This window comes from Oryzias latipes, chromosome 19 (genome assembly GCF_053564925.1).
Source record: "Oryzias latipes strain Hd-rR chromosome 19, Olatipes_Hd-rR_3.1".
NCBI classification, from domain to species: Eukaryota; Metazoa; Chordata; class Actinopteri; order Beloniformes; family Adrianichthyidae; genus Oryzias; species Oryzias latipes.
In genome coordinates this window covers 20,088,592-20,111,024 of record NC_136255.1, presented here as the reverse complement: position 1 = coordinate 20,111,024, position 22,433 = coordinate 20,088,592, and the positions used below count along the sequence as shown (strand labels likewise).

At 38.3% G+C, this 22,433-nt stretch overlaps 4 protein-coding genes across 5 annotated transcripts; all 4 read right to left on the bottom strand.

The window, feature by feature from the left end:
* Window positions 1-2,056: 2,056 nt before the first annotated feature.
* pgap3 (post-GPI attachment to proteins phospholipase 3) lies at window positions 2,057-7,732 on the bottom strand. The gene is made up of 8 exons (XM_004080287.5): window positions 7,297-7,732; window positions 6,751-6,848; window positions 6,448-6,600; window positions 5,862-5,924; window positions 5,520-5,581; window positions 5,174-5,310; window positions 4,818-5,022; window positions 2,057-3,828 (listed from the first exon to the last, which is right to left on the bottom strand). Exons 1-8 carry the CDS (start codon window positions 7,544-7,546, stop codon window positions 3,765-3,767), a joined length of 1,032 nt encoding a protein of 343 aa, XP_004080335.1. The 5' UTR covers window positions 7,547-7,732; the 3' UTR covers window positions 2,057-3,764.
* Window positions 7,733-9,310: 1,578 nt separating this feature from the next.
* On the bottom strand, window positions 9,311-12,511 carry mylpfb (myosin light chain, phosphorylatable, fast skeletal muscle b). The gene is made up of 6 exons (XM_004080288.5): window positions 12,345-12,511; window positions 11,863-11,961; window positions 10,775-10,955; window positions 10,466-10,544; window positions 10,340-10,388; window positions 9,311-10,254 (listed from the first exon to the last, which is right to left on the bottom strand). Exons 1-6 carry the CDS (start codon window positions 12,345-12,347, stop codon window positions 10,153-10,155), a joined length of 513 nt encoding a protein of 170 aa, XP_004080336.1. The 5' UTR covers window positions 12,348-12,511; the 3' UTR covers window positions 9,311-10,152.
* A 1,526-nt stretch (window positions 12,512-14,037) lies between these two features.
* On the bottom strand, window positions 14,038-17,607 carry LOC101169568 (sesquipedalian-1). Of its 2 annotated transcripts, none has more exons than XM_011488025.4 (4): window positions 17,462-17,607; window positions 16,979-17,098; window positions 15,349-15,652; window positions 14,038-14,574 (listed from the first exon to the last, which is right to left on the bottom strand). In XM_011488025.4, the coding sequence occupies exons 2-4, from the start codon at window positions 17,057-17,059 to the stop codon at window positions 14,168-14,170; spliced, it is 792 nt and encodes a 263-aa protein (XP_011486327.1). In that variant the 5' UTR covers window positions 17,060-17,098; window positions 17,462-17,607; the 3' UTR covers window positions 14,038-14,167. The 2 variants fall into 2 exon arrangements, with proteins under 2 accessions (XP_011486327.1, XP_020567760.1); XM_020712101.3 differs by lacking the exon at window positions 17,462-17,607 and adding an exon at window positions 17,304-17,332.
* A 1,312-nt stretch (window positions 17,608-18,919) lies between these two features.
* LOC105356544 (uncharacterized) lies at window positions 18,920-22,344 on the bottom strand. The gene is made up of 3 exons (XM_011488026.4): window positions 22,060-22,344; window positions 21,475-21,665; window positions 18,920-20,664 (listed from the first exon to the last, which is right to left on the bottom strand). The coding sequence occupies exons 1-3, from the start codon at window positions 22,077-22,079 to the stop codon at window positions 19,745-19,747; spliced, it is 1,131 nt and encodes a 376-aa protein (XP_011486328.1). The 5' UTR covers window positions 22,080-22,344; the 3' UTR covers window positions 18,920-19,744.
* Window positions 22,345-22,433: the final 89 nt, after the last annotated feature.

The window sequence follows — 22,433 nt, the reverse complement described above, 5'->3', positions numbered from 1 at the left end:
CAGAATCCCAGAAGGTATCAAATGCAGATTTTTAAATTTATTTGAATTTAAATCATAACATATGGGAAATAGTCAATATTTCAGGACTTTTTTTTCTCCAAATTTTCCATGATACAAGAAATACCAAAAAATTAGATCAGACTGTCTTTGTCAACAAACTTCAAGATGTTGGATTATGTTGTAATTATTGTTGTTTATGGAGGATTTAGCAGTAGCATCTCAAGGAGATGCTTGATCCTGTGAGATGTTCTCAGGCTTGTTATCCTTTTTGTTTTCAGTCTATTGGGGGCTAACATTTCTTGTGCTTTGTCCAAAAAACCCCCCCACATATATGTATTTACACACAGACACGCACACAATACAATTTTCCTGCTCTATTTCCAAACTTTCCCCAAGTGCATAGACTCATACATCTCTGTATCTCACCATTTACTGATTCACTAGAGTGGCTAAACTTTCATAATGACTTCTGGAACAAATTTAAAGAAATCTTCAGTGGGCAAGCAATGGAAGAAAAAAATGTATCTCTAAACAAGTTGAAAATACAGAAAAGTAGAAGTTCTTTTCTTGTTATAAGGGAAAACAAATTTGACATTGGAACTAGAAGAACTTGTTTTGGTAAAATTTCTTAAAATAAATTGTGATGTAATAACCTTTTAAGACAAATTGTTTATGTATATTTCACTGGTAATAGGAAATATTGCATTTAAATGACAAGGTATTGCCAAAATAAGGGTTTTAAATCTTTAAAGTGGGTATGTTTGCACACCTTTCCCCCAAATATATCACATTTTAACAGCTATAACAGTCCAACTACCCCTCTATAGAATCATCCTAAAGACCAGAATCATAAAATATTAAAAACTAAAGACTAAACTTAAATTATAGGGGATATTTTTGCAGTGCATCTGTTTAATTTGGGATTTTTAATAGATTAGGCTTGCGCCTAAATCTCCCAAAGTCTCATTTTCCTTGTTTTCTTTCCATTTACAAATTCATTTCCTTTACTTTCCGAGATGCAGACTTGCAACACTTTATCATGAATTAAGTTTTCTATTGTAAAAAATGAATGCGTAACCATCTAAAGGAGAGAAAATCTGCAGGATGAAGACAGATGGTTGTTCTGCAGATGCATTTGGCCATGTTCATTCATGAAGCTCTAAAAAATCTCTTCCTCAACGCCAAATAATACAAACAACCACAATCTTCCTGATGTGTGTAGCTTAAATCCTTTTTTCAACACATCTGGTTACCTTCTTACTATTAATTTGAGAGAAGAATTTTAACCTTTTTTTTGGTTTTATTTACATTTTCTTTGCATCTTGTACCTTATTTCTTCGAATAAACCATTTGTGACTTATATTAATATTTTATAGTAAATACTCCGGATATTTGAACTCAATTACACTCAAAAGTTAATGACTTTTTTGTCTATAACTCTTGGCTTTAGCAGTGCTCTATGTGTTTGCTGCAATGGGAGCAAAAAAATGCAGTTTAACACAGTGCATCTTCATGATTATTTTCCTTTTTTCTCATGGAGTCATGGCCATAGATCAGGAGTTGAAGGAGGAAGAATAGACTCCTTTCATTGCAGTCTATCCATTCTCCCCACCCATGGCAGCTTGGGTCAGAGTCCAACTTTTGCAGGGAGCCTGCAGAGCACAACAGTCACTTTCTCAGCCACCTCGCAACACAGCTGCATTACTTCTTTCTGTACATCTGACGGGTTATGCTTTAATTAACATGTTTTTGCTTGTGCTTTAACACCTGGAAATGTTCTAAATATTTCAAGCCAAAAACAATTTCATATACAAGACAATCTCAGAGAATCTTTAATTTAACCCATAAAAAAAGTATTTTTCGCTTAAGAGTTATACAGCTTCTGGTCTGTATGAAGTCATGGAAACGTCCAGCACGTCTTCAGTAAACATCTCAAATATGTCCCATCGTCAGACAGGTTCTAATATGAAACAACAAAGTCTAAGCATGAATTAGCTCCACAGCAGAAACTGTTTACTAAACTACAAGAAAAAAAAACACTCCTCAGGTCACGTCCTTTATCAAGAAAAATGCTTTTATTTGTTTAGATTGAGTTTTTTTTCTTCTTATTGGTCATTTAATTGATATAGTTTTGAAAAGTGCTCCCTGTGGAGAATGTGGCAGCAAAGAGACCAGCAGAGGGCAGCAGAGGAGAGTAAGTAGAGTTTGGGTTACAGACAGATGAATCACAAACAAACAGTTGCATCTTTAGCTATCAACCAATATGAACTACAAAAAAAAAAAAACATAAGATAAAAATTATTTCTTAATAAGTAAATAATTTAATTTGTTATAAAATTAGTTAAGTGTCTTTGGATCTATGACTATGTAATTTCATTATTTTTTTAAAAATATATTTTTACATTTAAGTAGTTCATGATAACATAATATACCCTGGAGGGAGAGCTTTTGGTTTTCTTTTTAAACTGGAATGACTTGTTTCTTTCGGCCTTCCTGACAAAACCATTTCTGTGACACAATACATGACATTTTCCCGAAACGATGTGGTACAGTCCAGCTCCCTCTCCCATCCACAGTGATCCGTTTTGTGCTGTCAAAAACAGCAGAACGTGCAGAGAAGGCGGCGTGTGCACACGCTCTGAACGCCGTTGAGATTCTGACACAAACGGACAGACTTTAACAAAAGCACATCATGTGTAAAGTGCACATGTGAGGGGGAAACTCGCACAACGGACATGGAACCAGTTCAAAACTTTAAAAGCGGTTTCGAAGGAGGAACATTTGACGTGCTCTTTAACGCGCAACAGAGAATCTAAAGCGGACATGTTTGCGAGCTTGTGAGCCATAGATTGATTAAGTTTAAAATGCTGGTGTGAGTGATGGGCAAAACAACAAAAACTAAAGCAACTATGGCAAAAAAAAAGAAAAAGCACACTCCCTTTCACACAACACATGATGAGATAAATGAGGAAAAACTCTACAAGTAGGGAGGGGAAACACCCCCCCCCCCAGCTTTCAGGTAAACTACTTCCTACTATAATCACCTTTCACACTAAAAGGCAATCGAGGTGAAAGAAATAACACTTTCTTCTTCTGATCGTCAGGCACAATATGTCAAAACTCAAGTAAATAAAGAAAAAAAATCCCAAACAACAGAAATACAAAATTCAGATGATTTAAAAATAAGTTGATTCATATGAACAGAACAAATTAAAGCAGCAAAACAAAAAAAAGGCACACAAAGGTGTGATGCTAAGAGGGAACAAAAAGAGAAAGAGTCAGCACGAATGGCCTCTATCATAAAGCCCCCCAACCTCTCTCTAGAACCGTCATTGGGCAGCTCCCTCTTTAGAAGGGGAACCTTTGTGTTCACTTTTGGCATAGATGACATGCCGCAACACAAATAGATCTGATAAAAGATTTGGCGCCATCTATCGGAATTTGCGGCAAACTGAGTCAGTTCCTGAACTCAGGAGCAGTTTAGAAAGTTATACATGCCTGAAAAAACAGGAACCGTCACTCAAAAAAAAAAAAAGCATCCACGGCAACACAAGGCAAAGCAGAACAAACATCAATCGAAAATCAAAAAAAGTGCTAGAAAATAATGACAAGAGAAAAAATGTAAACAAAATCTGCTCCGATGTAAATCAGTGGAGTCATGCAGGTCGTCTGTTATGCTAAGCTACTTCAGTGTTCAGGGGTTCAGCTGCCCTGTTTGGAGAGGCGTCCAGGTAGGAGCATGATGAAGAGGCGATGAACTCCTGCTACTCCACTTTAACACCCATCTTCTCTGTGTTTAGTAAGTACAGGCTGTCATCTATCAGGAAACTGGAAACAAAGAAAAACAGGATTTTTCAGTTCATTTCTTCAGGACAATTTAGGGTTCTGCACTCGATTGATCAGGGGTGGTAGCAGCAACCTTAACGTAACACGGCGCTTGTGAAGAATAGTTAGAAACTGCCTTTAACTTTTATTACACCAATGTTTTAAACTTAATTCACTGAGCATGTATTGTCATCTCAAAATTATATTACATTTGAAGAAAGCACAGCCAAACTATTGTTCTAACAGTTTCTTCTCATACTCCCTCTTTTCTGTGCATGTTTTCTGCTGAGCAGGCCTCAGACTTATCTTCACTTTAGCCTTGGAGGTTCTCTCCAGCAGTAACCTGTGGGCGGGTTCTGCACTCGATTGATCAGGGGTGGTAGCAGCAACCTTAACGTAACACGGCGCTAATGGTGTTGAATTGAGCCTGATTGAAGTTATTTTCATTTGCAAATGAGTTTCAATCTGGAAGTCAATGTTACCTTTTGATTTGCCTTTTGTTGCAAACGTGCATCTAGAATTTAGTGGGATCATTGTAGAGTTTATAAAGGAAAAAGGTTTCAAATCAAATGCATAAATGCAAATACTGATAATGATCTAAACTATTGATCCACCTTAACAGTTAAATGAAATCTAACTGTTCGAATTGGAATCCATTTATTTCAAGCAATCAAAGCAAAAAGCAATCAAACCAAAACACACTAAAGACAAACAAAACTTAGATATATATCAGACTTTGTGTGATTAATTGTGACTCGAGTTGAAAATTAAAAGTAACAGAGACACATCTCCTTAAATATAAATATATACATCCATGAAAATGTAAATGATGCCATTATAATTAATCTTAATCGTAAGTAGACATATTTGTACTATACAAGTTTAATTCTCTGCTTGAAAATCTGTCAATTCTTGATGTTTTGTAATCTAAACAAAATTCTCTTTGCAAAAAATACACCGATTAAAAATGACTAAAAGAAGGTGGGACAAACCTGTAGAAAAGAAAGTGCACTGGGATGGTGCTGAGGTGCCAAACAGCGTGAGCATCTAAGATCCAGAGCAGCGGAGGGAAGTCCAGGAGCTCCAGCAGAGCCAGACCATGAAGCAGCAACACCACAGAGCCACATTTCCACCAGTATGGAAGGGTCCGCCGGTTCTGCCAGCACCAACACAACCACCACAGGAGATTCACCATACCTTCAAAGACAATAAATACATGTCCGTCTATTTAATTCATAACACTTGCAAAAAGAGCTGTCATTGTAAGTCATCATTTCAAAATCCACAACAGTCCATATTACTTGGGCCACGTGGCACCAGTGTTAAGACTTGTGAGCATTTGTTGTACCGATGGCAGTATTTGCAGCCATGTTGTAGCCATAGTCAAAGCTAACGAAGGTCAAGTAGGACACGTGCGACGTAAAGACCAAAATGAGCAGGGCTCCCACCATGCTGGACAGCCCAGGTCGCCGCAGACCCAACGTTCTAGAAAGGAGACAATACAACACAGTGTGACCGCACAGTGAAATAACAACAAAATGTGTGACTTGGCAAAGCCTATTTGGCTCTATTTCAAACATTTACTTTATTTTTCTATAACCTTTGCCACATTGAAACTTTCTAACCAAGTTAATTACATTCATTTTTGGCTTTTAACCATATGTAGATAAAATAGCAGGGAAAAATGGTTATACCTGACACAGCATAAGTAGATGGAGTACAGGATTACTGCAGTTGCACAGAAGTAGTCCATTTTCTGCAACAGAATTGGGTCAAAGCTCATTTGCATTTCATATAACCCAACATTAAGATGCACAGAAAGACACTACAGTCTGCAAAGAACTCAAAGATTTGGCAATAAGTCCATTAGGATGCGACTAATTCGTTAAGCTCATTAGACAAGAAAACAGACCAACAGTGATCTCCACAGGTGGGGTATAATTACTTTAAAATGTTTTTTTTTTAGCAAAACAATCGAGCTTCATATAATCCACCTTATTATTTTTGAACACTTTTTTAGACGATAAAGCAATTACCTCTGTGAGATAGGTGTCCCGGGTATGAAACACAGTCGACCAGAACCAGGCATTCAGAGATATCTATTTAAATGTACACAGAGGCTTCACGTTACTGCAAGTTGCATGATTTCCTGCAGCTGCAACAGGAGAAACCTTTTGCAAAGAGGGACAGATTTGATGAGGTGAAAATGTTTGAGGACCAACCTTTCGGCCTGACATTCTTTAGAAAGCTAAATCCAAATGAACAATTTAATAAACCCTTTGTTGCAATGGTATAATTTTCAGTTTTCCCCACATAAAAAACAAAATTACTGTCAATTTGTCTATTTTTCCGCACCATTCATGCTCAGTTAGCTTGTTGTGGACAGCATGTCTTGAAAACAGCCTAACTGTCAACTTATTATTTACAGTTGACATTTTAGAAATGCGTTTACAACAGATTACAACGTAATTAAGCCAACAGCAATCAAGAAATCGTACGCACAAATTTCAGAAAACATGATCGATTTCATGGAAGGAGTCTGACTTTGGTCCAAAGCCGGACTTTGGACATGCCGTCCTACAACAAGACCTAGGCATAACTAGTCTTAAATTTTTAACTCACTAAAGAAAAGGCGTTGATGGTGTGGTACATGGGGCTCTGGCGTGGCACTGTGCTCCTATAGCGCAGCAGCATAAGAAGGCAAGCCAAGCCATTCAGCAGAGATGCTAGCGCCGACGCTGGCTCCTCAAAACACAGGAAGCGTGCAAATGGCCACTAGGAGAAACAAAAAAGACATCATCCCCGTTTCAGATTAGATGCAGAGCTGTAGAAACACAAATCCAAATGTATAGATGGGTAAATAGCCACTTCCTTCAGGCTACATAAAAGGAGATGATGTTTATTAGGACACTGGAAAGGACAAACCTTGCCATGGAACTGTGGGATTCTGAACCCCTCAGCTTGGTAAAGGCCTACAGTGGTCCACATGCACTGATAGCGGCAGTCATCCCGGCACGTCCACCCTGAAGCACAGAAACCGCATAAGAAAATAAATACTTAAATAAAATGGAAAAAATGATATTATTAGGGCACACAAAAATACCTGGTAATACCCAAACTATTGTTTGCTGTTTTTTTTTTATTTGATCTAATAGTTAATCACTTTAATATAAAACCAAACATGTCAAAATGAATTTAAAAAAAAAAACATTTCATTGAATGATACCACGTGCTTAAGCCAGACAGAAAGCTTGATAGAGTTGATGGTAACAACAGTTGGACAGGTTATTCAGCAGGAAAAACTAGCTTTCAGTGGTTTATGAAACAATGAAGAAGATTACAGGCACCAGTTACCTGTTGAGCCACTAAAATGTAAAATTAAGCGGAACTAAAGAGCCTTTAATGAACCTCCGCTGATGATCAAAGCTAGCAGGCTAAGTTAGCTTGTTCCACCTGCCGGTCTCCACTCACCTGTGAGCGCCATGTAGTGCGGCTGTTTGGCCTCAAAGCCCCGCAGTCGGGCGCCTGTGCAGTTGGTCCGGACGCATAGCTTCACGCAGTCGCGGTAGACCGGCTCCTTGTCGCCTTGGGAGGACCGCACAGCGGGCACCGCCAACAGAACCAGGAGGATGACAGCGACCGAAGCGGGGAGTCTGCCAGATGTGCAATGATGAGTCAACGCTGAGGCCATGGCGGTGGGTCTCGGTCCGTCAGGAATCATGGAGGCACTGCGGGACTACAGCGGCTCTGAGCCAGCGGGCCTCACTACCGAGGTGCCATTCCAAATTTATGTTGTCAAACCGCAATTTGAAAGTTGACCAGTCAAAACTGCAGGCTGCCCAGTCTCCCCTGTGCTCTGTTGTGGGCAATCTTCAAGCTCACGCAACACTTCCTGTTCCTTCACTTTCAAAATAAGGCAGCATATATTTGTGAATTCTTTTCGAGTGACAAAACGTGGTATTGGTCCATGTGTCCTTCATCGCAATGTTTCTCTAAAGATTTTTATGATGGGTGGGGAAAAAAACAGTGCTCTTTAAAAACATTTCTAACCTATTTGAGGCAGTCTGTCTTGAAATGTCCCATTTTTTGCTTTTATTTTGAAAGAATGCATTTGACGGTGTTACAGTTTACCTATCTAAAAGGCTTTACGTCACGTGACTCACTTAAGGTGAATATGTGAACAATTACATCAAAAAGCTTTTATGAAGGTATTTTATGATTACATTTGGCATATCCTCCTGGCATACATGTTTGCTTGTTTGATTTTTTGAACATTGATAATTAACACTATCCCATAGTAATTTAGAAAAATATATTATTGAATCAATCAATATATGGATTATGTTAAATTATTATTGTTAACATGTGATAATATTATAATTGTAACTAAATGTATTATTGGAAAAGGGGATATCTGAGGAACTTTATGACTGTTTTGTTATTATTTACCTTGCACACATATTACTTTGTAGGCAGGAGAATTTCTTGAGCTTCCAAGATTTTTCCACTGTTGCACCCTTTTCTCCTTCCATGTATAGCAATTAAGAAACATACAAACTGAAGAACCAAAAGTAGCCTGATGGTACTGCTGGATGCCAGTCTATTTTTTAAAATAAATATATGGTTGGCAATCAAGAATGGAAAATAAAAACTAAAGGCAGCAAACAAAATATGTATATATGCACAAATATATAAACATGAATAATTTGTCTTGCATCGATCGGGAAAAAAAGCAGATGATACTGAAGCATACACAATCATATACATACTCTTTCCAAAAAATTAGATTATCATGAAAAAGTGCATTCATTTCCATAATTCTAGTTTTTTTAATGGAAATTTAATAAAATATAGATTCAGGGTCCAGTTATTAATTTGATTTCAAGCATTTGTTTAGTTTTTTGCATAAATTGGAGTTTCAGGTCATTAAAACCACAAAAACAGCATCTCAGAAAATTACATTGTGGAGAAATCATCATTTAATTCTCATGTTTTTTTTTTGCAAAAAGATATAGACACACGTTATGATCACATCAAAGTAAAAATGTTTTTAAAATGAACTTTAATAAGGTGAAACCTCAATTTATGTAAAAATAAACAAGTACCTAAAATAAATTAAGAAGTGGGCCCTGAATTTATAAGTTATTTTTTAACTTATATGGAAATGAATACACTTTTCCATGATATTCTATTTTTTTAAAGGGTCTGTATTTATGTACATATGTACATACATACATACATGTAAATGTAAAAAATGTTGTCAGCACGTTTCTGCGGTTACAAACTGCATGGAGACATAAGTTAAAAACAGCTTTGCTTGGATGGTGCACGTATGACTTTCCGCCACCTGAGATGTTCTGTTTCACTTTAGTTGATGAATTAATGGATCACCAGTGAACGAGGAAAATGACTCACCGCATCAAGCTGGAAGCAGTCCATGTCCTACAGGGCTGTGCCCTCACTTGAACCAGCAGACACGTCATCGTACGAAAGATAGTAGATTTTATTTGTACTTCTTTATTTGTTACAGTCACAACAACAGGAGAAACAGTGGCGAGAGGGAAAAGAAGACAAAGACGTTTTTCTCTTTTGTTTTGCATTTTTCCTCCCCCCACTCAACTCTTTTAACCATCTCTTTCTCTGTCAACAACATTAACTTTTTTAAATGTTTTATTTCTTCCGCTTTTCCCTTAATTCGATCCCACGTTTAGGAGGGTCAGACAAAAAGAGGAGGGGTACACAAACTATTATAGTTCAGTACACATCCTCTTTTCTTGTACAATCCCCGTCCAATGAAGACACAAGGGAAAGCCATTAAACAATCTGTGCCAGGTTGAGACCGACAGACCGCTTTGATCAGATTGCTCACTTGTTTCAAGCAAGCAACCGCGCATGCATCACAGCACCCAAGAGAATTATTGAACCACCACTGTGATCACTGGACTGCACACACCATCATATGTCGGTATGATGCATGCACTGCTGGCCTCAACCCGGACTGACAGAATGAGTGATGGGGGGGAAAAGGCGGAGAAACAAAAGGCAGAGAAAGAGATAGAGTTTCAGTGTCACAAGATTATTTTTATTGAAAATAATCCCGTGTTCCCCCTGTTGGTCGCACTCAAACGCCCCCACAGCCCACCCGTCCTCTTGCCGAGCATCTGGGAGAGAAGTCTTTTCATTACTGAGCCGACAAGTGGAAACAGCAGGCGTGCAGGTGCGAGTGTGTGCAAGAAGGTCATGGCGTTGGACAGGACTGGAAGGAGAGGATGAATACTGGCACGAGTGTGGGTCTGGATAGAGGTACGGCTCTTGAGGGGAAAAAATTTACTCCTCCTTGTCCTCTCCGTGTGTGATGACATAGCAGATGTTCTTGTAGTCTACATTGCCAGCCACATCAGGGGGGAAGGCAGCCCACAAGTTGGTCATCTGCAGAACAAGCGGAACAAAAACATTTTACAACTGTGACCAATTGAAGTTCATGAAAGACCTTGAGCAGGACTCATGAGCCCACCTCTTCAGGGGTGAACCTGTCGCACTGGGTGGTCAGGAGCTCCTCAAGACTGGACGGGAAAAGGACAAAAGAGTGAGGTGTGCTACTTAGAAAATTTGGGTTAAAAGAAGTGAAAAGAGCTCTCACAATTCCTTCTTAATGGAGCCAGTTCCCTCAGGGTCCAGGACTTTGAAAGCGCTCACGATGACGTCCTCGGGATCAGCACCTAAGAGCAAGAGAGGGTCAGTCTCAGCGAACAATAAAGGCACGACATTGTATACCAAATGTCAAGGGTGCTTGTAACTTTTTGCCTCCTGGCCAGGACTCCCTTGGAAAAAAGATCAATGAATCTCAATGTGACTTTCATGATTGAATAACGGTAAATAAATAAAACAATGACCTAAAGGGCAAAAGATTTTCAAATAGAAAACAAAGAGGAATCATCTGTCAACACACCCTTCAGCTTCTCGCCGAACATGGTCAGGAAGACAGTGAAGTTGATGGGGCCGCTGGCTTCCTTCACCATGGCCTCCAGCTCCTCGTTCTTCACATTCAGTTGGCCCATGGTGGCCAGCACGTCCCTGAGGTCGTCCTTGCTGATGATGCCATCTCTGTTCTGGTCGATGATTGTGAAAGCCTACCGAAGGGAGTGTGTAAAGAGAACCATACATTACTATGAAGTCCCGCGCTTAAGACATGTTAATGGTAACGATAAGTGGGAGACAGCCTGCCAATGTAAACGTGCAAGCGCAGAACTGTTGTCCACTTCTGTTTCCACATAGCTGCGTGTAGCTCTGTGAAACCAAAGATGGCATTGCAAACTTTTTTGGGACCTGGCAGCTGGTCGGCCACTTGTCTCTCCAAGGTGTTAAAATGGTTTTGGAATGTGACACGAGCCCCTTGCAACATTTAAGTAGAAGGTATTGATTACAGCTGTCATCCTTTTGCCTTGTGACCGAATCTTCTGGCCATGTAACTGTAATGTTCTTTCACCTTTTGAGCCCTTCAAGGATTCCGCTAAGCTACTGTTTACTCTGTATTACTTTTCATTTGTTCTTATACACTGTCAAAAGAACTCTAATCATTTTTAATTCAATCAAAAAAGAAATTGTCCCAAAAGATCTAAGGGTTAGAATCGTAAATGTCATAACAAAACAACCTTTTTAAAGGGACAAAATTACAATTGCTATTCAATGGTAAATCTGTCTTTGGACCTGGGGACCCTGAATGTTTTCTTACTCTTTCTACTTTGAGCCTGTCTTTCCTGGTTTGATTAATTTGACTTTCCACCAGCTGTTGGGCTGCATTCCAGAGGAGTCAAAGAGAGACAGTCTCTGAGGAGAATTACTGAGCAAGCACAGGAGAAGCAGTGGGTGACATTGGAAAAGCTCTAATTTACTGCCCTGTCATGCCACAGAGGACATTTTTACTGTCATTTAAACTCATAGCTCAGATTCCCCATAAACCTTCTCGGGTTTCCGCCAAGGTCAAGGGACACATGAAAGCCAATAATTAAAATGTTAATGTGATGAAAAAATGTCTACCTCCTTGTACTCCTGAATCTGGCTCTGTTCAAACATGGAGAACACATTGGAGGATCCACCTTCACCCTGCTGCTGCCTCCTCTTGGCCTTCTTGGGTGCCTGGCAGATGGGGGGGAAAACAATGAAGTACAATGAATAATAATTTTTGATAGTTTCTCCAAAAATTTCTGTTAGAAAAATCCAATATTTTATGTATTGCAATTTTATCCTGAAGGTATTAAATTTAAAAATATCAAATTATCTTCAAATTGTTACATTTCTCCAAGAACAATGTACTTTTTAAAGCTAAACCATAGCTTAAGATGACAAAATAGCACTAAAATTAAAACTTAAAATCCAGAGATGTGAAGCTCCAATATGGAGAAACTAAACATTTTTCTTCAACGGATGTCGATAATCCATATAGCAAACATATAGGCGATGTTTTCATCTCAATTCATGATCCAAGGGATAGCTCTTCCCAGGACTGCAGCCACACTCACCATCTCTCAAGTTTGTGGGGTTGTTGGTGGTCAAGAAGAGAAGCCTACGCCAAGCCGATGTGACTGACATGTATGTATTGGCCCCTCGGGGCCTTATATATTAGCTCATAGGGGCTAACTTTAGCCACACCATCAGGTTTGGCAGGAAAGCAGAGCTGAGGGAGAGTAAGAGAAACGGGGAGGAGCGAGGATGTAGCTGGATGGATCGGCTTACCCACTTTCCAAAATTGGAGTCTTGGAATGAGGTGAATTCAATGCCAACAGACAGGTCAGACTTTGGGTATCACATATGGACTAAAAAGGCCAAAAAGACACACAAGATGGCTTCAGGAACACCTGAAATTCCTAAATATTCAACTTCTTGGTCTTTTGAAACACTTTAATTTCCATTTACTGCGAGAAGAAAGCCTATAGTGATGATGAAAGGCCATGGAGACGTTCCTCATGAAAAAGGCCCAGATAACCTGCTGTCAAACTTACCACTGCTTTCTGTTAATTAATACCTTAGAGTGTTTACAGTGTTTGCTGTAAACATACCCTGAAGTCATCGGATGTATAAATGATAGGCACACTGCAGGGTTTCTACTCACTGCCGCACTAGTGGATACTATCAGGCTCTATAAACAGTAATGAAACTTGAAAAGAGTTGGCGGAAGATGCTGGTCCGGCTCCAAACGTGACACAACACAGATTGGCTTTCTAGTGACTACGAGTCAACAGAGAACCAAATGTATTTTCACTTCTTGATCATTTAAGTTTCATTATTAAAAACAAAAAATAATATAGGAGCATCAAATTAAAACTTCTTGCAGCTCACTAGTGCCTTTTTATGAATAAAAGATAATGGTGCTGCCATCTAAAAGCACTACCAAAATTTAAAAACCTTTGCCGTTTTTGTAGAAATCTGCCATGTGGGTGATAGGAAAAAGCAAATGATCAGGCTAAATGTACAGCTTTCTCACCATGGATGCACTAATTTTGGGCGCTCCTGGAGGTCCCCATATATGAGCTCCCCAGGCTGCCATCAATCAATCCACCATACAGCTAAGGCATGTATTGGGGGGTCCAGGACAGGCGCAAACTGATACAGAGACTCTGCTTTCTTGCAAGGGTGAAAATTTCATGTGGCAACACTTTTTTTTAAATTTTTTTTTAATTTTAAAATGCAGGCCCTATTGTTTCATTTCTTTTCTTTTTTTAGACTTTCTTAACGTTTTTTGATTGAAAGATAGTGGTTACTGCAACAGACAAAAGAAAAACTAAGCAAAGTCAAACAGCAAAAGAACAAGACAGCTGTACAGACTGAAATAGCTTTGGCAACACCCCCCCCCCCCCCCCCACACACACACACACTCTGTTCTATACCAGCCATTTTGGGTCTCTACTAAAATTTAACAGACTTTGCTGCCTTAAAATGACTCAAACCTTTTTTTTTCAACCACATTCCTTATATAAAGTGTATAAACTTTAAGACTTTTGTTTTAGATAAAAAACTACTATTTTTAAATAAAACATTTTAAATCAAGACTGTTCTCAATGCAATTTAGGCAGATTTTTTAGCAGGATTTGTGTAACTAAACATTTGTCCAAGTCGTTTTGCAGCGATGCAAAGTTTTTTTCGATTTTGTTATAAAACTGAATTTTAAAATAACACTAAATCTGTAAATCAATATGTGAATTAACGAAGACACACTTTGTTGTTGAAAAACACATAAGAACATTTATTTTAAAAAATAACTTTTTATAAATATACCTCACAGTTTTGCAATTATGCAATTCTAGCTCTTCCAATTCTTGGTTAAAGTTTGCAACTTTCATTTTTACTATTCAAAATTGATCAAATCATCCTCGACGTTTTGATCTAAACCCGTTCTCTTTGCCCAAACGGTGATCAGTTTCTTCACTTCCTTCCCAAATTCTTCATGCAGTGTTTGAAAATCCTCCACGGGGCCTGAGCTGTAGTCCACCCAGTCTGCCGTGGACATAGCAGGAGTGCTGTGGGACACCATGTTTGTGCTTTTCTTGGGCCAGAGTTTGGGCGACCTTTTACTCGGCAAAGTGGCTGAAGATGGAACCAGCGGACTGAGTCCTGCTCCGGCAGCTTGTGGTGGAAGCACAGAGAGGGTGGACACGCGAGTGCTCAGGACGGCGGCAGAATACTGCGCATCTGCACGCAGGTTTGGGGCTGTGGATGGTTGGTTTGGTTTACCGGAAAGCTCAGCTAAAGTATCTGAAAACAAAGAAGGAAAATAGGATGCAAGAAGTCTGGAAACATGACAGCTCCTTTAATTGCAAACACAGAGCAGTCGAATGTGAGCTCACAATTTAAAACACCTTAAAAAGAAGAAATAATGACTTGTTTTAAATGTAAGTGAAAAAATGTTTTCAAATGTTCAAAAGCTAGGTCATATAGGAAGTGGAAGTTATCACTCAACAACTCAATTGAAATTTGAGCCACATAACCAGTGATTTAAAGGGCATACAGAGATTTTATTTTAAAAATTATGAATCCTTACTCCCCAAAAAACAGCAGAAAACGACAAGAAATGGTATTTAAAATTCTAAATACTGCAATCCAATAATTGTCGTTTTTTTTTTTTTAAATTAACATGAAAGTCAAATTAGAAAAAAGGCACAAATAGAAACCTTTATGAGTTTAAATTAAAGTGTTTTTGTCTGAACAAATATTAAAAAGATCTAATGAAATGTTTACACTTTGGGGTTATGGTTATTAAGTATGAATCATTGACAATTTGAACTTGAAATAAGTTGTAAAAAAAAAAGAAAAAAGATGGTTCTATAATTGATGAAATTAAGACCAGTTGTTGTTATTTTTAAAAAGTCCTTAACTATCTAGGATTAACACATTGGCTAATCTGCATGAATGTTTTGCATGCTCTCTACAGCACTCAGAGTGTGTCAACAGGGATGCAGCTGCAGCCCAGAGCAACAATCGGACTCATTTTCCTCCCAGAGATAAAGGCTCGCTGACTCCAGCGCTCACCTTTGTATTTGTTCTCCATGTCCTGTACCAGCAGGGCCAGGTAGCTGTGGTTGGCAGACAGCAGGGCTTTGATCCAGCTCTCCTGACTGGCCTGGTCCTCTGCAGCAAACTTGTAGGTCCGGAGCCCCGGCTCGCTCCACACCAGAGAGAAGGCGAACTGCTCCTCCGACTCGCACAGCTGGACGGTGCAGCCCTCCAGAACAATCACTCCAGACACGTCTCGGTCTGCAGACCTCTCCTTGTAGAAGAGGAGGTTTCCCTTCAGCACAAACCAGCGCTTCTGATAGGAAGTTTTGATCTCACCCTGAGAGGAAATATGGGGTTTACATAAAACGCTTTGACACAAGACAGTTGCTTCCCTCACAATATTAAACTACATTTTTGGCTAGAATTTTTTTTTTTTTTTTACCAAAAATGGACTAATATTTACTTAAAATTTAACCATCAGATAAATGCATTAATCAATTTTCCTTTAAATCATTTTATTGCATTTCTTTCAGGCAAATGTAAATCTAATATGCCTGCATATCACTGAATAAAATAAACAACGTAATCCAATTTCTAATCACATTTTCATTCTAATTTTGAACATTTCTTTGTAAATCTCCATTCAAAACCAATTTTATTTGGTTGTATTATTTTGAAGTTGTGTAAGCTTTGCTCAATATTAGTGGTATACACCAAGCAAAGGTGGAACTTGCATTAATAAAGTGTTTTATTCACACATTATGAGCTAACCGATAGCAGTGTCTATCTTTAAAAAAAAAGAAAAAGATATTAGAGTACTTGAAGCCCCACTTCAATCATCTTTTGATGATTTTGCAGTTTTGTTGGTGTTTTTTTTGCCAAAAAAACAAAACAAAAAACTGTGTCATTTTCTAGGACATGTTTGCCTTGGAGGCAAATTTTGCCTGCCAGTTGTGGGCCAGACTGTTTGTGTGGAGTAAGCCCGCCCCCTTCCCCATCATTCATCTGATTATGTGCTCTCCCGAAGGTCACAGCTTGAAACCAAAGATACACATGGATTTATTTTTTGCAACTGGTTGCATCACACTGGACTAGAAGAGGGACCTTGTGGCTTGCCGTAGTAACTTATCGATTCACTTACAAGCTTTTTCAATAGTATTTTTATTTTTTTGTCTGCCTGTTATTCCCAATGATTTCAGTAAAGATATACTCAGAAATGCAACTTTATACATGTCATCCATTCAAATGTTTATGTTTAAAAACACTTCAAGCTTGATTTTTTTAAAAGAAAAGTATGTTTATGGATAAAATTAATTTATAAACAAATTTCAAAATAAGGTTCAATTAATGGATATTTTCTTTTGGTCAAACCATAGTTTTTTATTCAAAAAATCTTAATTTAAAAGTTTATGAGTTTATAGTAAATATGGAAAAATTGGTATAGGAATGGAAATTTGACATAAGGTCAAAATTTAACCAAATATTCTTGAGTTGTAAAATCAAACTTGTAAATTAAATTTTGTTTGTTGTTGGCAGAGATATGTCGTGCTATTCCTTATTTCTTTGGATTATTTCTAGACATATTTCGCATTTTAGCTGCACATCATAAAGTGTAAATAAGGAAAATAAAAACATATCCCTAAAATAGGTTGTTTTCTTTTACCTTTTTGTAAAGATACCCTTCCTTGTCCACTGGCGAGTCGCAAGACTGGAAATAACCCAAAGCCTTTTCATCAATCTTCATTGCAACATTGTGAGTTGCACAAACCCGAATCCAGAAGTCCTGAATGAGAAACAGAAACGTTGTTAGGCGGACTTCCGCATTTCAAGCTCTGTTTCAAAAATATCTCAACAGCTGTCAAAGAATTAAAGGCAGTTTTATTTCAGTATTGTTATTATTATTATTATTATCACGACGACACTTTTACAAACGGTAACCTCTTTATTTATAAGAGAGGAAAAGCGCGACCCATTATTTGACAGACAACCTGCGCTAAACCGGTTACAACCTCCAGGAATAAAGGCGGTCTTTGAGCTTCTATAACAGGAAAAGCGTGTCTCAATAACGTTTTTTTTTTTAACGTCTGAAATAACTTGAGAAATTAGGAAGCGAGAAAACGTCTCCCGCAAGTGTTTGTTTGCTCACCTCTGCGACGAAAGGGCTGCAGTTTCGTCTGCGGGAGAGAAGAGCTGCTTCCTGGTTTGGAAGGTGGGCAGAGAGGGCAGCACCAGCACCAGCATGCTGCAGGTAGCGAAAGACTGAGCCACGTTAACATGCTTTGCTGCTGCTCAACTGTTTCTTGACAAATAATAATAATAATTGATAGTTTATTTATCCCACAATGGGGAAATTCTTCTCCGCATTGATTTTGACCCATCCCCTGGGGGGAGCGGGGATCGATCCCTTCGTCGTTGGACGACCTGCTCTACCAATAATAACTACTAATAATGCCGATTGTTGCTTTTTTGTGCTTTGTTGAATAAGTATGGAAAGCCATAAGATCACAATTCAGCCTCTTTGTTATGACGTTTTCAGCTGCTAGGTACACCTGTCCAAATGCTAATTTCTAATCACCCAATCACATGGCAGCAACTCAATGCATGATTTAAACATGTAGAAATGGTCAAGATGATCTGCTTTCGTGACTTTGAACGTGACTTTGAACGTGGCATGGTTGTTGGTGCCAGATGGGCTGCTGATCTACTGGGATTTTGATCCACAACCATCTCTAGGGTTTATGGAGAATGGTCTGAAATGGTTCTTGGCACATTTTAGGCCTCCTTATTACCAATCCAGCATCGTTACAACGCTGCAGCCTACCTAGAATTGTTGCTGACCATGACCATCCCTTTATTACCATCTTCTGATGGCTTCCAGCAGGATAAGGCACCATGTCATAGACCTGGAATCATCTCAGACTGGTTTCTTGAACATGACAGTGAGTTCTCTGGACTCAAATGGCTTCCACAGTCACCAGATCTCAACCCAATACATCACCTTTAGAATGTGGTAGAACGAGAGATTGACCTCATGGATGTGCATCCGACAAATCTGCAGCAACTGTGTGATGCTATCATGTCAATCTGGATCAAACTCTCTGAGGAATGTTTCCAGAACCTTGTTGAATCTCGGACACCAAGGATTAAGGCTGTACTGAAGCCAAAAGGGGGTCCAGCCTTGTACTAGCAAAATGTACCTAATAAAGTGTCCCGTGAGTGTATGTCACCATTGACAGCACATATGCACATGTGTGTATACATGTAAAAGTGCTCTTACAAACTTACCATTCCAAAATTTAAACCTCTGTAACAATTCATAATCACTGCTTTTACCCCCTCCAGCAATCTGGATAATGAACAGATAACAGACATTTTTAATACTGTTGTTGCCCCACTAATGTTATTTAACAAAGTAGGACAGATTTTTCCTATATGTTTATAGTTTTATTTACTTTTTTTTTACTGACATGTTAGGTTTTTTTTTCAAATAAACAAAATGTAATTGACCTTTCACAGCATGACAATAAAGCTTTTTCAATATTATACCACAAAAAAACTGTAACGCAGTAGGATATAAAACTGTTTTAAATAAAAAAAAACAGCCTTTTGTTGCCATAATAAATGCATTTATTGCTTAAACTGTGCAAATCTTTTTTTCAAATGCTACACAGTGTTTTCAACCGTTGAAACAGTTTATAAAATAAGGATATTTTCAAAAATTGCATGCAGTCCATGCTCTCTTTATGACATGTTTACCATAAAAACCAATATATATTTTTAAAATGTATTTTAAAGCTGCACCTTTGAATCTACTTTTCCTTCTGCCTTTTCCAGGTTAATATTTTCTTTCATTCTGCACATTTTCTGCATTTGATCTCAAAACTAAAAAGTAAACTTCCTTCAATAGTTGCCTGGGTGAGAGGACTAAGACTTAGTTCATTTTACTGACAGAAACAGCATTGAGACCAAAGTGAGCATATATTACGCAATTCTAAACTAAAAGCAATTTTTATGGCAAATTCTGAACTGCATCCAATTAGAAAAGGAGGAGCTGTAAAGGAGTCTACCACAAATTTAAAGCAGGCAAGTTACCGAATAAATAAGAAAAAACGGGGTTTGGTAATGGCTTTATTCTAAGCTACGTTTTATCGGGTGGTAAAAGTAAAAAAATAAGAGTTAAAATGAAAAATGTGTTTCAATAATCCAATTTTTTGTGAATCTATAATTTGACAATCAAGTTAATCAATCTTTATCGTGGATTCACATCGAGCCACCTTAGCTTCATAAAAAGCAATCAAAGCCTGTGTACCTTTGCCTTATTGCTCGCTTTAACATATCTGACTTCAACGTTCACTAAGAAAACCTTCAGATAAAGTCTTGCTACTGAAGATGGTCTGTTAGAAAAGGAATGGATGAAAAATCGGCACCATTATTTCGTAAATCCCTTCTGCTGCTCCCTCCATGTCTGCTGTAACTTTAAACTCTCTCCAATGTGGATCCTCTTGTGTCTTTTCAGATTTTCTCCCCGGCTGAAGCTTTTTCCGCACTGATTGCAGTAGTATGGTTTTTCGCCCGTGTGGACCCGCTTGTGTTTTTTCAGGTCCCCCGCCTGACTGAAGCTCCTCCCACATTGCATGCAGCAGTACGGCTTTTCTCCCGTGTGACAACGCTGGTGGATTCTTAAGTTCCCAATCCTGCTGAAGGTTTTCCCGCACACCACGCACAAGTGGAAGTCGCTGCTTCTGAGGAGCTCCGTCCGGGTTTGCCTCCTGTCAAAGTCAACCCCACTGGGTTTGGTGCAACCCTGCTTCGCGTTTACAGCGTGATTTAAATCAGCAAACGCATAACTGTAGGTTTCTGCATTTTCCTGTGACCTTGAAGCCTCAGCATTGATGAGACGAGAGGAGTTGCAGCTCAAATCCACACATCCACTGTATTGCTGAGTAGACGTCTGCTCTGACGTTGTGCAATCAGTTTGTTGAGTTTCCGACTTGATGGAAGCCATGGGTACCCCAAGCAAAGAGCCAGAGTACGAGTCGCACACATTTTTTGATATACCCCTACTACCTTCCTTGTTTGTGCAGTGTAACATATTGGGGGGTCCTAAAGCCTCCCTTAAAGGAGGTACTACTACTTGTGTTTTGCAAAGCTCAACTTGGAATTGATGATCACTGTGAATCTCCAGTTTTTTAACATTTTGATTCATACCACAATCAGGTTCATGGAAACTTGGAAGTTGTTGCTCGCTGAGGACGGATACTGTTGTATTCCTGACTGGGCTTAAATCCTGCCTTTGAGGCTCAGTTTCACCTTTGTTTTCAGGCAATGGCTCATCAATGGACAAATGAGCTGCAAAGTAAAAGAAAAAATGAATCGCAATTCAGTTCCCATTACACTTTCTGCAGATAACTACGGTGGCCCTGAAGTCCAAATCACATCAGCAAATCAATCAACGCAAAAGCTATTACAGATCACAACAACAATTAAAAAAATAAAAACAACACAAACAATTGCATTTTAGAAAATCAAAACACAATTGCAAAAAAAAAATGAAATGAAATAAAAATGAAACGTTAAGAAATGAAAATGAAATGTTGAAATACAAAACACAATAACAAACCGGAACAGGTAGGCATTATGGGACATGATGATGTTTGATTTTTGATGTTTGAGTTTCGTCAAATGCGTCTTTGATGTCTGCATACTGATAAAAGTTTAAACCTTAAATAACCTTTAAATAACCTTCAGTTGAAATGATGGACAAACATTATCATCCAATCAACAATGCCCCATAGTAAATAGCTTTTCTGGTTTCTGTAAAAAAGACACACAAAAAACATTTAGGAAATCAAAATAATTTCCTGAAATTTTAAAAACAAAACAAAAGAAGAAACCCAAATGTCAAAAATCAAATGTCATCTTCCAGTCAGCAATGTCCCATAGTACCTACCTTCTGCTTGTGTTTCATTTTTTTAACATTTTATTTCTGGACATTACTTTTCCAAAATGTTTCATTTTTACTGCCTTTCATATTTTTGTATTTGTGTTTTCTTTTATTCTTCTTTAATTGTTGAAATCTTTCAAATGTTTTTGTATTACATGAGTTGTTGGTGTGATTTGCACTTCAGGGCCACCGTAGGTCACTAAGCTTTTACCCACCTGCGGTTTCCTTGGATATCGTACTCTGAAGCTCCTGCAGTTTTCTCTTCAGACTTGCATTTTCCCTTTGGGTTCGGACAGTTTTTTGCTGATACTCTGACACGGTCTCCTTCACCAGCTCCAGGACCTCCTGCACAGCTTGAGTCAGTAGTTTGGCCAAACGGTCGTTCAAACGCTCAATTTTAGACATCCTAAAAAATTTTAATAAAAAGTTAAGACACTGCAATAACTAAATTTAGGTGTCATACAAATGGCACTATCATTAAAATTATTTTAAAAATGTTATATAATTGTTTACTTAATGGGGAATCAGTGATCTGTTCTAAACCACATTTAAGATAAGAGATTTTGCCAAAATGTCAGCTTCCTTTTCTTAAAATTCTAAAACAGAAGATCAGAAATTATATACAAAGGTTGAATTGTTTATTTCTTGGAAACAATTTTTTTTTAATAACAAGCAGTAATTTCAATATACTTAACTATTTATTGCAGTTTTCCAAAATCAATAAAAATAAAATGCATTTTATAACCTATGCATTTTTGCCCCGAATACCCTCAGACGTTTTAAATTGCAGTATTACCTACCTGCAAGCTGCTAACTCCATTCCCCACCTCACTTTAAATGGTCAGCAGATGTTAGCCACATTAGCCTTCCGAACCATAATGTCTTTGGTTAAAAACCTCGAGAGTCAAAAAATCGCGGCTGTACAATTACTGTGCTGATAAAGTTGGCAACGTTTAGCCCGTGAAGAGATTAAATCGACTTAAAAACTGCGAATGAACGTCCCAGTCTTTACTAACAAAACACCCCAAAACCTTGAACGCAACAAAACAGCTGGCAACTCCCGGAAATACAAGGTTGATGTCAACAGTGGTCTTCAAAATAAAAGCCTATGTTCTGTTATTGTGTTACTCGTTAAGATGGGGGTTTCATTGCTTTGCTATCACAACTAAAGCAA

What these genes read in the sequence shown, in the direction of transcription:
- pgap3 (XM_004080287.5), bottom strand. Translation starts at nt 7,546, where the DNA reads ATGATTCCTGACGGACCGAGACCCACCGCCATGGCCTCAGCGTTGACT. An exon ending in CCATCAACGCCTTTTCTTTA is followed by an intron (nt 5,925 to 6,447) that starts GTGAGTTAAAAA and finishes ACATTTAAATAG; the next exon opens with ATATCTCTGAATGCCTGGTT. An exon ending in GGGACACCTATCTCACAGAG is followed by an intron (nt 5,582 to 5,861) that starts GTAATTGCTTTA and finishes ATTCTGTTGCAG; the next exon opens with AAAATGGACTACTTCTGTGC.
- mylpfb (XM_004080288.5), bottom strand. An exon ending in AGATTCAGGAGTACAAGGAG is followed by an intron (nt 10,956 to 11,862) that starts GTAGACATTTTT and finishes TCCCTTCGGTAG; the next exon opens with GCTTTCACAATCATCGACCA. An exon ending in ACAGGTTCACCCCTGAAGAG is followed by an intron (nt 10,255 to 10,339) that starts GTGGGCTCATGA and finishes CTTGTTCTGCAG; the next exon opens with ATGACCAACTTGTGGGCTGC.
- LOC101169568 (XM_011488025.4), bottom strand. Translation starts at nt 17,059, where the DNA reads ATGAAGATTGATGAAAAGGCTTTGGGTTATTTCCAGTCTTGCGACTCG. An exon ending in AAGGGTATCTTTACAAAAAG is followed by an intron (nt 15,653 to 16,978) that starts GTAAAAGAAAAC and finishes ATTTCCTCTCAG; the next exon opens with GGTGAGATCAAAACTTCCTA. An exon ending in CATGGAGAACAAATACAAAG is followed by an intron (nt 14,575 to 15,348) that starts GTGAGCGCTGGA and finishes CTTTGTTTTCAG; the next exon opens with ATACTTTAGCTGAGCTTTCC.
- LOC105356544 (XM_011488026.4), bottom strand. Translation starts at nt 22,079, where the DNA reads ATGGAGTTAGCAGCTTGCAG. An exon ending in ATGGAGTTAGCAGCTTGCAG is followed by an intron (nt 21,666 to 22,059) that starts GTAGGTAATACT and finishes AAAATTTTTTAG; the next exon opens with GATGTCTAAAATTGAGCGTT. An exon ending in GATATCCAAGGAAACCGCAG is followed by an intron (nt 20,665 to 21,474) that starts GTGGGTAAAAGC and finishes TTTACTTTGCAG; the next exon opens with CTCATTTGTCCATTGATGAG.